The sequence below is a fragment of the Perkinsus marinus genome (assembly GCF_000006405.1).
Source record: "Perkinsus marinus ATCC 50983 genomic scaffold scf_1104296961726, whole genome shotgun sequence".
NCBI lineage: Eukaryota > Perkinsozoa > Perkinsida > Perkinsidae > Perkinsus > Perkinsus marinus.
The window spans coordinates 50,209-66,392 of NW_003205702.1; the positions used below are offsets into that span (position 1 = coordinate 50,209).

At 48.1% G+C, this 16,184-nt stretch overlaps 3 protein-coding genes across 3 annotated transcripts; all 3 read left to right on the plus strand.

Annotated features, from left to right (window-relative positions):
• Nucleotides 1–317: 317 nt before the first annotated feature.
• On the plus strand, nt 318–4,172 carry Pmar_PMAR023071 (clathrin coat assembly protein AP50, putative; the record flags this gene model as incomplete). The annotated part of the gene is made up of 16 exons (XM_002772223.1): nt 318–399; nt 471–556; nt 636–752; nt 803–922; nt 969–1,094; nt 1,138–1,248; nt 1,290–1,406; nt 1,451–1,515; nt 1,559–1,692; nt 1,738–1,845; nt 2,810–2,895; nt 2,945–3,038; nt 3,278–3,403; nt 3,820–3,934; nt 3,981–4,058; nt 4,105–4,172. The coding sequence occupies 16 exons, from the start codon at nt 318–320 to the stop codon at nt 4,160–4,162; spliced, it is 1,623 nt and encodes a 540-aa protein (XP_002772269.1). The 3' UTR covers nt 4,163–4,172.
• Nucleotides 4,173–4,290: 118 nt separating this feature from the next.
• Nucleotides 4,291–7,610, plus strand: Pmar_PMAR023072 (hypothetical protein; the record flags this gene model as incomplete). Its single annotated transcript, XM_002772224.1, has 14 exons — nt 4,291–4,632; nt 4,690–4,814; nt 4,918–4,979; nt 5,055–5,166; nt 5,218–5,272; nt 5,318–5,420; nt 5,463–5,552; nt 5,604–5,675; nt 5,722–5,812; nt 5,883–6,290; nt 6,347–6,445; nt 7,267–7,380; nt 7,428–7,508; nt 7,557–7,610. Exons 1-14 carry the CDS (start codon nt 4,293–4,295, stop codon nt 7,608–7,610), a joined length of 1,806 nt encoding a protein of 601 aa, XP_002772270.1. The 5' UTR covers nt 4,291–4,292.
• A 2,400-nt stretch (nt 7,611–10,010) lies between these two features.
• On the plus strand, nt 10,011–10,270 carry Pmar_PMAR023073 (hypothetical protein; the record flags this gene model as incomplete). The annotated part of the gene is made up of 2 exons (XM_002772225.1): nt 10,011–10,102; nt 10,147–10,270. 2 exons carry the CDS (start codon nt 10,011–10,013, stop codon nt 10,268–10,270), a joined length of 216 nt encoding a protein of 71 aa, XP_002772271.1.
• Nucleotides 10,271–16,184: the final 5,914 nt, after the last annotated feature.

Sequence of the window (16,184 nt, forward strand, 5' to 3'; positions counted from 1 at the left end):
GAAATCGATATTCACGTCATGAACTTTTGTCAAAAATGTGAAACATGAATCGCTTCGCTCCGCTCAACTTTTCACGCGCCATAAAATTACCCGGCTTAGTGATAGCACTATGCGAGTATCTTGAGGCCCTCTTGTACGTATCTACGATGGGCCGACCTCACCTGTCGAGGATTAACTGCTGTGCGCTAGCAGCTTCACGTGCAGCTCACCGAGGCTGCTTTTTTTGGAGGAGAAATTGTGGTTCGAATCGAAATGGAGATTCTCGTGTAGCCGTCTTGACGGGACTTGTCGTTTTTTGTTGATTCTACTACGACCTGATGGCAGCAGCGACGGTCCTCGACTCGGTATCTCAGTTTTATATACTCTCACCACGAGGAGATACCATCATCACGAGGGACTGTAATGAGGGGGAATCTTAGGTTGCGCTGTGGAAGATTCAAAGGAGGTCCATTGTGATTGCTCTCATTTAGTTCGAGGCGACATCGTCAAGGGCACGGCTGAGATCTTCTTTCGGAAAGCGAAGTTTTGGAATGGCGGTGAGCCGCCGCCGATTTTCGTAATACTAGGAAGGGGACTGAAGTTCGCTGTCAAATCGATCGTTTGTCCATTTTCGGACCTATTTTGAATCTTTCTAGAACCTAGATGGGATATCCTACATCTATGTCAAGCGGTCTGGTCTCTACTTCGTCCTCACGACCCAGTGTAACGTGAGTCCCATGTGGGCAATAGAGCTCCTTAACAACATGATCAAGGTGAGGAGGTCCCGGGTTCGAACCTCGGCAACGGCACATTATTTTTGTAGGTTATCAAAGACTACTGCGGGGTTCTCAACGAGGAGTCTCTTCGGAAGAATTTCGTCTTAGTATATGAGATCCTAGATGAAATGATCGATTTCGGCATACCACAAACCACCAACACTGAGGTTCCTCGTCCCTCACTTCAACATTGTCGTCATCTCGATCGAGCAGGTCCTCAGAAACTGCGTTCATAACGAGGCTATTATGGTTTCGGATAGTCCTGGTACGGTCACCGGCGGTGGCATCCTATCGTCACTGCCAGCCTTCAACACTAGTCGAACTATGCCTTCTACAGCGGTAAGTTACCGAATCGGGGAAAAGATATTTTTCATGCCCACAGGTCCACCGACCAATCGGCCCGGTAGCTCAGCACGTCCCACAAGCTCCCCCGCAAGTGCCAGTGTCGGCGGCCAACTCCACTATAGCGGCGGCTCAGAGTGTGGCCTCCTCGGTAGGCTGTTTTTACTCAGATTTGGTCGAGTTGTGGTATAGGTTATTTCTACGGCGACTTCAGCAGTTTCTAGTATGGCTGCTGGACACATTCCTGGAAAGGCCGTACCGGGAGATCAGAAAAATGAAATATTCGTGGATATTTTAGAGCGACTTACGGTATGAGCTCCTCGAGAAAACGAGTGCTGACGGTAGTCTCTCAGGTGCTGATGAACGCACAAGGCCAGGTCTTGAATAGTAGCATTGACGGGTCAATCCAGATGAAATCGTGAGAGTGCGGTATGAAAAATATTATCGGACATTGCCTCTAGATACCTTATGGGAAACCCAGAGTTGCGGTTGGCATTGAATGATGATCTCGAAATACTCAGCCAGCCGAGAGAGGCCGCGCCGATGCCCAATTATGGAGGAGGACCACAGCAAGCGGTCGTGCCTGTCGATGATTGTAATCGATGTGATGGTTGCAGAGAAAATGAGGTGCAATTTTTAGGTACATTTCATCCTAGGGTTGACCTCAGCGACTTTGACTCACAGAGGATTCTCTCGTTCGTCCCACCTGATGGTGAATTCAGTGTTATGAACTACCGCATAGATTCGGGTAATTGTAGTCGTGCTGGTAGCATTGTTGGAGTAGGAATATATGTTCGCTTTCCTCAGCTGAGCTCAGGAGTTTCCTATACAGTGTTGGAGTAGGAATATATGTTCGCTTTCCTCAGCTGAGCTCAGGAGTTTCCTATACAGTGTTGGAGTAGGAATATATGTTCGCTTCCCTCACCTGAGCTCAGGAGTTTCCTATACAGTGTTGGAGTAGGAATATATGTTCGCTTTCCTCAGCTGAGCTCAGGAGTTTCCTATACAGTGTTGGAGTAGGAATATATGTTCGCTTCCCTCACCTGAGCTCAGGAGTTTCCTATACAGTGTTGGAGTAGGAATATATGTTCGCTTTCCTCACCTGAGCTCAGGAGTTTCCTATACAGTGTTGGAGTAGGAATATATGTTCGCTTTCCTCACCTGAGCTCAGGAATTTCCTATACAGTGTTGGAGTAGGAATATATGTTCGCTTTCCTCACCTGAGCTCAGGAGTTTCCTATACAGTGTTGGAGTAGGAATATATGTTCGCTTTCCTCACCTGAGCTCAGGAATTTCCTATACAGTGTTGGAGTAGGAATATATGTTCGCTTTCCTCACCTGAGCTCAGGAGTTTCCTATACAGTGTTGGAGTAGCAATATATGTTCGCTTTCCTCACCTGAGCTCAGGAGTTTCCTATACAGTGTTGGAGGAATATATGTTCGCTTTCCTCAGCTGAGCTCAGGAGTTTCCTATACAGTGTTGGAGTAGGAATATATGTTCGCTTTCCTCAGCTGAGCTCAGGAGTTTCCTATACAGTGTTGGAGGAATATATGTTCGCTTTCCTCAGCTGAACTCAGGAATTCCCTCACTAATTATAGAATTCGGGTAGAAGTGTACAGAAGCCAATAAGAAAATTACCAAAATTTCCTCAGAATTTCCATATTGTCACCAAAACATGTGCATATTTTCATTAATGTTGTTTGTGACTCAGAGTTCCGTCCGCCCTTCCGGGTCACTCCCTTTGTTGACTCTGTATCGCAATACAAGGTCGAGCTCGTGGTGAAGATTCGCGCTGAGGTGGTATCTTTGAAAATCTTCGCGGTGCGTTGGGCAGTTGATTCGACAGGTGCCCGAGTCCAACTATGGTGGGAATATTCAAATGACGATTCCGACGCCGCCTGGGACGGCGTCTGTGAATTGTGATACTTCTGCTGTTGGAGGTAAGGTCGTGCTCGAGTTGGGATCTCGTACGGTTGTTCCAGTGTTGGAGTAGGAATATATGTTCGCTTTCCTCAGCTGAGTCTAGGAATTTCCTCACTAGTTGAAGGAGTTTACATGAAAATCCGGTGTAAATGTACAGAAAACACTGAGAATTTTCCAAAATTTCCTCAGAATTTTCATCAACATATGTGTGTGACCATATGCATACTTTCCTTCCCCCACACACTGGCTTGCTCAGGAGCATTCGTGGGCGCGGGCCCTCGAGGAATGCAGAAGCCGCCACCTGTACAGCAGAGTGCCGACTTTGTTGAGTCTGAGAGGAAACTGTATTGGAATATAAAGAAGCTCCAGGGAGGGCACGAATGTGAGTAGGGTTAGGTACTTCACGAATGTTGTCCATGGGCGAGACTCAACACATGAGGGAAAGTTAGTTATGTGATTTGCGAGATGGTTAAGGGCGAGCGCTGTGCAAATGCATATTTGGTTTTTCCTCATTATGAAAATCTGAGAATATCTGCTAATTTTCTGAAAAATGTCTTATTTTCACCAAGACGTGTAGTTGACTAAGTGCATATTTTTTCCACACTGAAGCAGTTTTGGAGGAATATATGTTCGCTGTCCTCACCTGAGCTCAGAAGTTTCCTCACTGATTATAGAAATCGGATAGAAGTGTATAAAAACCAATAAGAATTTCCCAAAATTTTCTCACAATTTTCATATTGTCACCAACACATGTAGTTGACCATGTGCATATCGCCCTCACACTGAAGTTTTTGCTAGGCACTCTCCGAGCTCGTTTGAATTTCGCTCAACCCGTGAGCGGAAAACCGCGGATTGGTCCTCTAGCTCTTACGTTTGAGGTCCCAATGTACGTAGTGAGCGGCCTTCAAGTGAAGTAATGCCAGGGGACCTATTTCGTATCTTTTGATGGGGAACCTTAGATACCTCCGAATTGCAGATCGATATCAGAGTATGCCTTATGGTTCGGCACAGCCTCCTCAGGGAGCTCAGGGAAATCCGTGAGTTAGCTTCGCTCCGCCTTTTTTGTGAGGTTGTTTGTTGAAGATACCGATGGGTCCGCTATGTGACGCAAAGCCAGAGTTATATAATAAGGATGGACTGAGTGTTCGAGACTACTCTACTCTCAAGCTGGGTTTACTACAGTTTCTCGCGGTCTTCAGTTCATCGCTTGCTGTGTTTTTGGAACTCTTATGCTCAGTTCGTTTTCAGTTATTTATTTATAAACGATTCCAATGCCCGAGGCGTCAGTCGAAAAAGTAACAGTTCACACGGAAGGTTTGTCAAGAGGCTCTAGTGCGGTCATCACTGATGATGTAGCGGACCCGCTCTCTGTTGCCGAGCTCATTGGTGATGTTCCTGAGGAGGAGAGTAGCCCGAAGTGGTCCGATGTGAAGAAAGAGAAAATGCTCCCTAGTAGAGGCAGCAGTGGGAAAATAACGCCGGCGTACAGTTCGCCGAGCTTACCCCAGGCTGAGGATCAGCGCGATGGAGAGGCACCATCACTGAGTGCATCTGTGTCGTCAGTGAGCTCTGCTACTGTCGATGTTGGTGTGGGGAATGTGAGCGTTTATGGTAGGTTGATCGTGCATCGCTCCGCTCGTTTTTGGTTGATTGTTTTGTATGATTTAGCTCCTTCATCTGATGCGAGTATCTGCACATTAGGAGGAGGAAAGCCGTTGAAGACTCACGGCTCGTGGAGTGAAGCCATGTGGGCGTCTACGATTGGTCCCAGAGCTGCTGGGACAATGTTGAAGGTGCTGATGTTGTGGTGAATTAGCGCAGCGGTTAAGATCCATGGTTACGCACCATTGCTCCCGGGTTCGAATCCTATCCGGTTTATTTTTGTATTTTCTCTAGGTGCCGTTGCGTCGCTTGATGGGCCATTCCAAGAGGAAGTCGTGGAACTCCAATATGGAATCGTAAGTAGTCTTGGTCGTTCATATTGCACCCGGGTTCGATTCCCAGCGGCGTCATTTTTACCCTCCTCAACGTAGGTACATCAGCGCCTTGCGCTCAGTGGGAAAGCACCTGTCTGGTATGAGCGTGGATCGCGTGAGGAAGCTGGCAGAAAAACCACTACCGAACAATATGCTTCCGAAAGGAGTCGTAGGACATTTCTCGAAACTTCACTCCTCTTTTGGGAAAAATTTCGATCAGTTTCGCTTCGCTCAAACCCTCCGAATCGACGGGAATCAGGAACCGCTGAAACTGAGTAAGAGCTTCGTCCCTGTTAGTGTATATTGCCGTCTCTTGGTAGCGTGGATGTGGCCGAACGAGATCACACCGTTGAGGCCGCCAGAGCTTGCAGTTCAGGAAATCGGCCCTAGTGTGAGCGTGTTGAAGGAAAACCCTGTCATATTGTGAGTGTGAGCTAGGTTACTTGGCATGTATCGTTTTCGAAGGTATGTGCCTGGTACCCCTTTCTGCGTTTGGGGTAAGGGCGTTCACCGCTATCAGTCCTACCTTCTCGCGAAGAGAGCTGAAGCTATAGTGTAGCATCTAGCAAGGCTCGTTGAGTTCCCTGGAGGCTCTCGCTTCCTCAGGTGTTGTATATGTAGCGATTCGTTGCCACCAGCTGCTTCCTTCCAGGAGGGTGTGACTGATATCAAGGCTGTGTAGGACGGGGAGGCATCGCACCTAGATGTGAGTTGGAGCTTGCAGGTACAAGCATTTGATCAAGAGCATTGGAGTCGATCCTGGCTCCATCGCGATCGCAGGAGACTCCTTAGGAGCTGGCATGGCTATGTTGGCAGTTATTTCTCTGCGAGATGAAGGGGCAGGGAATTTCACACAATAGGGAGTTTGTGATGTTCGTCGTTCAGGTTCCGTTGCCGAGTAGTGTTTGCCTGATGTCACCTATAACTGATCTCGCCGACCAAGTTGATGACCTTTCGGACGACTTGAGCTCCTCTACAGAGGAGGCGTCTGTGGTGTTGGACGAAGCTGATGGCAGCACAGCAAAAGCGGCGGTGGAAGAGGAGGAGGAGGAGACCGGAGGCCTCGGTGATGATGTTGGGACTAGCGAGCCGAGCGGTGATGCTGTGGAGAAGCCGGTGGACGGCAGCAGTAGTGAACCGAAGGAATCCAAGTCGGAAAGCTCTAAAGAAGCGGATAACAGCACTGAGAAACCCGCGGAGACCGAGAGTGCAACAGCGGCTACTGAAACGCCACGTAAACCAGTAGCTGCGGTGGAGAGGAAGGAGAATGTTGACTACGTCCAGCGTGATCTGGTGGGTGCATGAACGCGGCGATGTGGTGACACTGATGTGGTGACACTTCTGTTCAGGTGTCTAGTGTGGCACAGTATGCTATTGGAAACTGCTGCCCGAATTCCCAGGAGGTCTCTCCTTACTACGCCGATCTGAGTGGTCTTCCTAACATGCTTGTAGGCGCTATCGGATTTGGAGGATATGCACATGGGCAACTACGTGTGTTGGTGACAATATAAAAATTTTGGGAAAGGTTTTTGGGAAAACCTAGTTGCTTTTCTGACGCTTCTATCTGAATTTTATAATTAGTGAGGAAACTCCTGAGCTTAGGTGAGGAAAGCAAACATATATTCCTACTCCAACACTGTATAGGAAACTCCTGAGCTCAGGTGAGGAAAGCAAACATATATTCATACTCCAACACTGTATAGGAAACTCCTGAGCTCAGGTGAGGAAAGCGAACATATCTTCCTACTCCAACACTGTATAGGAAACTCCTGAGCTCAGGTGAGGAAAGCGAACATATATTCCTACTCCAACACTGTATAGAAAACTCCTGAGCTCAGGTGAGGAAAGCGAACATATATTCCTACTCCAACACTGTATAGGAAACTCCTGAGCTCAGCTGAGGAAAGCGAACATATATTCCTTCTCCAACACTGTATAGGAAACTCCTGAGCTCAGCTGAGGAAAGCGAACATATATTCCTACTCCAACACTGTATAGGAAACTCCTGAGCTCAGCTGAGGAAAGCGAACATATATTCCTACTCCAACACTGTATAGGAAACTCCTGAGCTCAGCTGAGGAAAGCGAACATATATTCCTACTTCAACACTGTATAGGAAACTCCTGAGCTCAGCTGAGGAAAGCGAACATATATTCCTACTTCAACACTGTATAGGAAACTCCTGAGCTCAGCTGAGGAAAGCGAACATATATTCCTACTTCAACACTGGGCTCAACAAGATTCGAATGCTCTCGCTCCTCCTTCTCAGATCCAGGCCGGTCAAGACGAGTTGTTCCTTCCTCAAATTGAACGTTTCGCTGCTAAAGTGTCGGCCATGAAAAGACCGGAGACTCACTTTCAGTTCCAGGAGTACGAGGAGATGGTAACAGTGTCAGCAGCGTCACTGCGCCACGAAATTATGCCCTGTAGGTTCACTGCTTCGAGCTGTTCGGTTTCTGTACTTCCGAGAATGAAGCCCCTCGTAGAGCTCTGGGGACTATGGCAGCTTTCGTAAGTCCACACTAGTTCCATAGGTCTTGTTTTACGCAGTGTCGTCAGGTTCGTGAGCACATCACATTGAGCGGAGCGAGCGAGTCGAATCCCCTGGCGTAGAACTGTTCTCGCGCACATTTTTTGTGACGTTATTTCTCTCCTTTTCAATTCTCGCTGTAAAAGCCGCCTCTCCGCTAAGTTTAGAAAAGCTCATTAATGAATCTGTACTGAGCTGACGGAGTGCGCCGCGTACTGTCGTTGTTCTGTGTTTCTTTGTTGTACAGTAGCCCTCTTGTTTTTGTTCGACGTGGTTCTCGGTCCGGCAGGATATTGCGTTGTGTGATTAACAGTGTGGAAAAATATGCTCATGTGTTGGTGCTAGTATCAAAATTCTGAGAGTTTCTTGTTGATTTCTGTACACTTCTACCCAAATCCTATAATTAGCTTTGGAAACTCCTGAGCTCAGCTGAGAAAAGCGAACATATATTCCTACTCAACACTGTATAGGAAACTCCTGAGCTCAGCTGGAGAAAGCGAACATATATTCCTACTCCAACACTGTGAGGGTGTGTGTCGGGATACTCACACAGCGTGTATTCGGGCTTGTCTCAGTTCCGGTGTGTTCGCAACATGGGAGGAAAGTTGTCCTGCTGCTCAGTATGCGTGGCGAAGTCTAAATCAAAGAAAAAACAACCACGAGTGGTCACCGACCAAGTCGCCTGTGATGTTTGTCATGCAGTTCAACCGCTACTGTAATCGTCCTCATTGAGGCCTCCAAAGTGTTCTCGGTCAGGCCACACGCCAACGTGTTCGTTTGCGAAACGTGTCGCTCTGTTAACAGAGTTCACTGGGTGGCAGGGGAGCGCAGGCTGAGCACCGTTTCTGATCCGAAGGTCGGCTCATGCATCTCTTTGGAAGAAGACAACTAGTTGGTTATTCGCAGGTGATTTTGGATAACGTAACAGGAGTAGTCCCTGTGAGAAGTGAAGTTCGAGCAACGACTATCTCGCCTTGTTCTGTGTGCCTCGATAACCCCGGAGATATGGTGAGTGAATTGATCGATTTTATTAGAGATTTATGGCATTCTGTGGCAGGTTATTCTACCCTGTGGACATGCTGGAATTTGCGAGTCTTGTGCGGTCCACATAGCGAGCAATGAGGCAGTTGGCGGCAGTTGTTGCCCGAAGTGTCGGACTGATATTGAACAACTTGTACGCACTGCTGTTGTGAATGAATATCCTATGTGAGCTTCTGCCAGGTGCGTATTGGAAAACTGTATGATACGACTATTCAGGGAAGTGAGGTTCCCTTCTCTCGACGTGTGAAGGCGCCACCTTCTGTGCCACCACCCCCAGGGTTGGAAAAAGTGAAGGTGAATTTGGCGCCCATCATAGCGCAAAAAATGTCGGTCATTTTCAGGGCCCTAACAAACCGTGACATTGTTGGGAGTCCCTATTGAGGATAAGCATTCATCACAGAACATTCTTCGAGATCTCGACGTCTCTGCTGCCTGGCTTCAATATGAACTTCTAGAAAGAGAAAGGACTATTGTCTCACGTGCACTGACAGACATCATAATTTTTACTTCAATTCACTCTTGCGTTCATAAAGTGATAGTAGTGTATATCAGTCAGAGCCGCTAGACGATTCATTAGCTGGAGGGACAGGAAAAAGACACAAAGCGAATATTACGCACAGTATCGAGGAGAATACTGCGTTCTTGTCGACGGAAATCATCAAGTTGTCACTCGACTAAAGCGGTAACTATGACGGAGTGAGCTAATCACCGCACTCGAGCGACCCGATTGCACTCATCAGCGGAAGACCTCACTTGCAATCCATCACATGGAGCCTGAGGGTCTGAGGTAGGTGAGAATATCCGAAGTAGCTCAGTCGACGCGTCATTCGAACGGTCAAGAACTCGTGTCGATCAGTCGATCACGGGACTGCAACGTGTATGAGAACCTTAAAGTCACTGAGGACTATTAATGAACATGTCAGCATCTCCCTCGGTCCAAGGGAGGATTCTTCTCTTAGGTTCACTATGGAATCGTGGCGCTTACTTAGACCAACCGCTCGATACAACAAATATGTCGTAAGAGGACCTTGACTTGAATTTTGTTGGCGCGCGCCAAGGGCGCGCGCTTGTTCCTTCACTGTTTTGAGGGTTCGAGGGTAATTTTTTCCGGTTCACCATTTTCAGGATTCACTGTTTTCACGGACAACCTTCATTCACGAAGTCCGCACGCGTGGGCAGACCGCACGAACTGTAGGCTTTTCGAACAAGAAAAATCTAACATTCCGGATTCCGAAGTACGGAACGCATTTTCACGTCTTTGAAAACTGGCCTGGATTAGGAGAAAGCTTCCTAATCTTAGGCAAAACCCGCTTATCGAATACTCGGATCTCCTGTCACCAGCGCACACCAACGTTGGGCGTGACGCCGATAGGGCAGCTTAGCTAGAAATGCGTACAAGGTGGAGGGAAGTCTCGTTGATATCCACACACGTCAACTCTACTATGTTCTTGATTGTTGTTACCCTGCAACTCATTGCTGTGGGCCACGGTGCATACACTGAGATGGAGGAGGCCTTCCAGGAGTTCGTGAGAACGTGAGTTCGCTCGTCATCTAAAGTCCAACCAGAACTTGTCTCAGTTACCATAAAAAATACGACACGGATGAGCAGTATCAAGTTGCAAAGGACGCTTTCGAGAATACTATGAACGAGATAGAAGCCATGAGAGCCAACAGTAAGCAATGTGCCAGCATCTACTGCTAAATCTGAGTTAGCCTCTGCTAACTCGATACTATATGTTATGCAGGCAATGTGACGCATGAAGTCGGTCTCAATGGAATTGCTGATCTACCGCGAGAGGCCACGTTCAGGGCGTCGCATGTGTTGTCAGCAGTAGCATGACAAGGAGCATTGTCATAGAGTAGGCAAAAAGGCCGACCATCCGGTTGGTTGGCCAGTTTGTCAAGCACATCACGTAGAAAAGCCTCGAAATCTTCCTTTTTACATCCCCCTAGCATTGACTGCCAAGCGAGGATCCCACCCCCGTTGCATACAGCACAGATAAGGGTAACGTGTCTCCCACGCTGATTAGCGCAGGTCTTCCTAGCTCGTTGCCCTTTCGCGGAACGACCCTTAGATCTACAGGTATACAAGTTATACCCTGTCTCGTCAATCCAGACAAGACGATATCGGCCAGCGTTCACCTGAAGCCACTGAGCGAAATCACGCCTCTTCACCTTATTCACTTCACTGTTTCTTGCTTCGGGTATCAGCTGAAGTTGCTTCATGCTGATAAGCCTACCTTCCAAAGCTCGAGCAACAGTGCTTGTACTCAGCTCGACGTTCCACTCACGAGATACTTCGTCAGCGATTTGCTTCAAAGTCAAGTCAGCATCCCTTCCAACCAGGTATGCCATTAATTCTATCATAGGCTCGGTACACTTCTTATTTCTTGGGCCCCCACGTGGCCGCGTTTCTTCTCTTTGAGACTTTACAATGTGGTAGGCGGTGTCAGGTTTCACACCAAGGTTTTTTGCTGTAACCTGGTAGTCGTCTCCGTCTCGAGCTGCTTTGATGATGGCCTTACGCGCCAAAGAGGGGATGCTCTTACCTCCTCGAACGCCCATTAACGGAGTGAGAAAAAAAGACTAACTGTTCACATGCACTCCACTCGAGTTGGTCGGATAATTCATGCTTTTGTCGGATATTTGATTTCTGCGCAGAAGATTCTTTTGAATGAGCACGCGCCCACGGATATTTGAAAGTAGGCTATCGGATATTTGAATGACAGTCGGATATTTGGGATGCACGAATCGGGCGGATATTAGGATGACCCTAGTCGGAAATTTTCATGCGGTATATCGGATATTGCTTGTGACCGAGTCGGACAAGTAAGTGCGGGTCGGAAATAGTTGTGACGCATCGGATGTTCGCATGCAGTTAGTCGGAAATAACAGTGCGCAAGTCGGAAACATGACCTGGAAATGCTGTATTATCATAGGACAGCACTCGATGACCTATCAAAATGAAAATGATCCACCTACTCGGAGCAAGTCATGCAGTACTACGGCAGCCAGGAGCTCAGCCTTGGTTCCCAGCATTCACAGGAAGGCAAAACTGCGGTTGGGTCAGATGGAATTCTCCTGATGAGACGCGACGACTCCAAGAATCTGAGCTTCATAACAGTCAAAATGGCGAAGCATGACTCCGAGTTTGCTTCAAGCAGTCCTTCTCCCAGATTCTCTTGAATGACCCTCATTCATCAACGCAACAGCAAACTTGATGACAGGTCTGGGAATACCTTGCATAGCATGGTTAGTTCCTATATGAAGTGTGTGTCGGCGTCCGCCTGTATGAAGATAATCCGCCTACAATTAAGTGTAGAGCCATGAGCTACAGTGCGCTGCGTCTCGCACCGTTGCAAGACGTATCTTCATCGTCCAAGCTCAACTTCAATTTGCCTCCCTTGGCCTTAAGGAGATTCTCCAGAATAACAGCGGCTTCCTTGTCCTGAAGTGAACCACTCAGCGAATCACAGTTGGACCTTTCAAGGACGTGAATGTAGATGGCATCGCCGGCCACAATTAGATACCAGCAGCTCTTACATTCGCACTGTAAGGCCCTGTTCCCCAGAGAACGCCTAGGGCTGTTCGGCCGTCCCTGAACAATTGACATGATGGAAATGCTCAAGACATGGAGTTTGTTTGTGAGTTTAGACTCTTAACGCTCCTCCGCCGCGACTCCAATGGCAATGGCCGATAGCTTCCTCACTTATGCCCTCTATTGGGGTCTGCTCCAAGAGCCAACAGCTCGAAGACTAATGGGGGCTTTCTCTGTTGCACCGCTAGAGCTAGTGCAGTGAAGCCGAACATCCGGGACCTGAACAGGTCATACTATTTAAAAGGACGACTCACAATTTTAGCTCTGCCAATATAGAAGTGTTATATAAGGACTTTGGTTAGGTCAACACGTGTAAAATGGATTGATAGAATTTTGATATAGGATACTCTTCTGAACATAGAACGTTAAATATAGAAAATTCTAATACTAAGTCGGCCCTCTGATGTAGTAATATTCCCATCACCAGTTTGGACATGCAATGGGTGATCTATTGCATGTCCCAACGATCCATAGGAATGAAACTCTCATTGATAATTCGTAAAGGTTTCGTGATGGGGCTACTTCATGATGCATGATTCCATTAGAGAATCCATCAAGCTCCTGGGATTTGGCCAGAGGCCATTTGGCTGGATCGAGGCCTTGAATGGGGCACACACGTTTTAGAGTGCATAGGACGTGCCAGAACACCGGACGCCGCGTGCGCGACTCAGTCCAGGGTAATGAACTGACCCAACGAAGGCGTGTCCGATACTAGCTCCTCATCATGAGCAGCGTTACAGGTTCGATTCCCACACTAGCCGAGATTGGCCACGGTGCATCTGACTCGGCACACCAATGCTGACAGGCCCCACTGGTTCACGGGCCATAGATGGGATACCAATCGTGAGGTAGGCAGTATATCATAGCCCAGAGGAATCGTTGAGATCGCAGACCGTCTGATATCTCAACGACTCCTTCGTTCTGGAACTCAATGATCACTCCACGCTCAGCATTCAAACCCCTATTCAGGAGGGCAGCAGCCAGCAAAGCCTGGTTAAAGACAAGATGCACAAACAGTGCACAAGAGCATCAGCAGACAGTGGTTACACGAGGAACTGGAATATCAGCCCACAAGAGCCTAATGCCCTTCGCTGCCGGGAAGCCTTGGATGTTGTTGTTGCGAATCCACGGCTTCGTGCTTTCTATGTTTCGATGTTTCGAGTACACTAGGCCAAGATAACACCATAAGAATCACCGCCGTTATTGAAGATGGGCTGAGTTGTCGCATTCCGCAAGGCATCTATGCTGTGATTGAAGTAGAGTAGTTAAGCTAAGGCTAGCCGGTAGGGACCCAACCGTGTGGTCGCCTCAGTGTGGTCGATCCTTTCGTCGAGCGAAAACTTGTCGGTGACAATTTGTCGGAGTAGAGGTTATTTGGTTCACCACTACGACAGTAATGGGACTGGGCGGACTGAAAGGAATCAAGTACGCAGCAAGTATGCTAGTAGCAATGTCCAGCCAAGAAAGTGGCACGCAGTTCTTTACAGCGAACAGGGTTGTAACCGAAAGTAGGCGCCTTATGAGTGACTCAGCAGACTGCGCAACACCCGCAGGAGCGCACCGTGGCGGTGTAAGACAGCATACATTCAAAGGGAGACCCACTGAATGCACACGCTGTGGGTGAGAGCGCATAGAGGATGTATAGGGAACAAAATAACTGATACATCACTGAGATTGGGAAGATCCAAAACCAGGAAGTTTCTGGCAGAAACAGAACAGCTAGGAATTCCAGAGTCTTGCACGATCCGTCAAGTGAGAGCATCAAGTCAGGAAAGAGGAAGCATGGTGATCGGGAGAAGCGCGACAGGCCGTCCATATGCAACCACAGTCAGTGCCAGATATCACGGACATACTAATAGTGTGGGGAGGATGAAGATATCTCCCTTCATCTACATCAACGCCTCTACTCAGTAGAGTCTAATGACGGAGATAGAGGGAATGATAACTCGGCAAATACAGGTCGGGATCGACCCCGTTTGACATGACACGGCTTCCGGCCACTACCGGAAGGATTTGTGCGTGGCTTGCAAAGCTACGCAAGGTATGGCTACAGGGAGCATAAGGCACACAGTCGTCACACATGCACGAAGGACGGGTCAGAAGGCCTTCTCCTTCACCGATTGTGAATCACTGTCAATACAGCGAAAGGTCGGGAGAATCGCAATCCGTTGCATAATTCACCACTGGTAATCTTCGGGGGTATCCTAGGCTGACGGCTATCTTGACAACCACGGCTGGTCCAAAAAATGCCGTTTAAGAAGAGCAAGAGGGTGCTATAGAGGGTAACCGACTTCGAGAGAAAATCCCCGGCCGTCAATAACTACGTCGCGCCCAGAGCTACAGTCAGTGCCAAAAATCGAGACCGAGTTTGGCCGCAGGGAACTGCATGGTGTTCGCAACTCCTTGCAGTATCAACCCGCTCAGAACAGCAATGATCGCAAAAGAGGAGGAAGGTTCGCCTTGGATCTTTATTTCCCCGCGGAGAATTTATAACACCCTATGCCTGCATCGCACAGCGACCTACTTTTCCTCGAGAGTGCAATAAGAGTTGATGTCCACCGAGCAATCTACTACTAACATCTGCAGCACATGTTTGACCTCGCTGAAGTTCTCTCGAGTCACACGTTCGCATACACGATGCACCTAGGGGTAGGTAGCGACGACACTATATCGAGGCCACGTCTACAAGGTTCTCGCTGCCTGGTAACCTTTTCAATGAGAGCCCCCCGTACCGGACAAGTATCGCCGCAATTTCAGCATCCAATCTCTCAACACACACGCTGATGAAAATTGATTGAGTCAGACTGGGTACCTGGTCACGAGGGCATCATCTACACGTCTGGATGGACATGCGACTACGAAATCTCCCGGCTGTGCTGCAGCTAAGATTTCCTTCACATCGTCAACTGAGCGGTCATCGCAAGCTCGCCGCAGAGCAAAAGAGGACATGTAGCTAGCATACACGATGGAGAGAGAATTAGAACAATAACGACAACCAAACATCAAATAATCGTCAGAGCCCGCCGCATTCCTGTTGTTAGTACACACTGTTACCTACCAGTCTTGCCAAGCAATAGGATCCTCGGCTTTTAGTCCTTCGATTCTATACTCTTCAGCCTGCGCGTCAGGGAAAGACAATACCTTACTGGGGGGCAGCGAGCATGGGCCTGACAGAGTCAATGCATGTCATCGCAAAATGCTCCTCAGAGAAATCTCACGCTCATTTTTCGTGTCGAAATCGGACGTCCCAATAGAGATCTCCGTACCAATCCTCAATGACGGCTGAGTAACCATTAGCGTCGTCTGTCTTAAAATGCACTGTAAGTTCGCACGATTGGTACCAGCATAAAGCTTCAAGCTTCAAGCTCGACAGATCACTAAATCAGTGTCACTGATGGGCTGGGAACAAAGGTATTATCAACGTGACGGCCATGACTATGAAATTTTGCTTGTGCCGTTCGGAGTAGTGCCAGCTGGATCGGCTTTTCGTCGTCTTCCTATCAGAATTCTGAGGAAAGTAACTCTTTGACAGAGCACCTCGGTTGCAAGCCTCGTCTTCGGATACTCGGAGTGGTGGCCGAGTATAAATTTTTACTCTGCTGGTTGTTGCCGCGAGACTGGGCACTTTTCCTCATCTGCTGTCTCCTGTTATTGTTTCCCTGAGGGAAATTACCTTGGTCGGGATGGGTCTTTCATCACAAATGTGTAACCTGGCGACTCCCCACTTCTTTTCGTCAGTCTTGATGTAACAATCAATAGTGCCAGCACTGGCTTACGGTTGTCTGCTGATGAAGTTCCGTCTATTCTTTCCGATTTGAGTTCCTTTGTCGATCGTAGACCAAATACTACACCTTTCCGTACTGGTTGATCTCCGGCAGACAAATTAACTCGCCTGTGAATCATTTGTACTGGTGCAAAGTCGTGCTCATCCCCGATGTGTCATGAGATGATGTTAATATCTTCTTTTCTGTAGTTAACTGTTAACTTTAACATCTTAACGTAAGCTAGTATTCCTCGA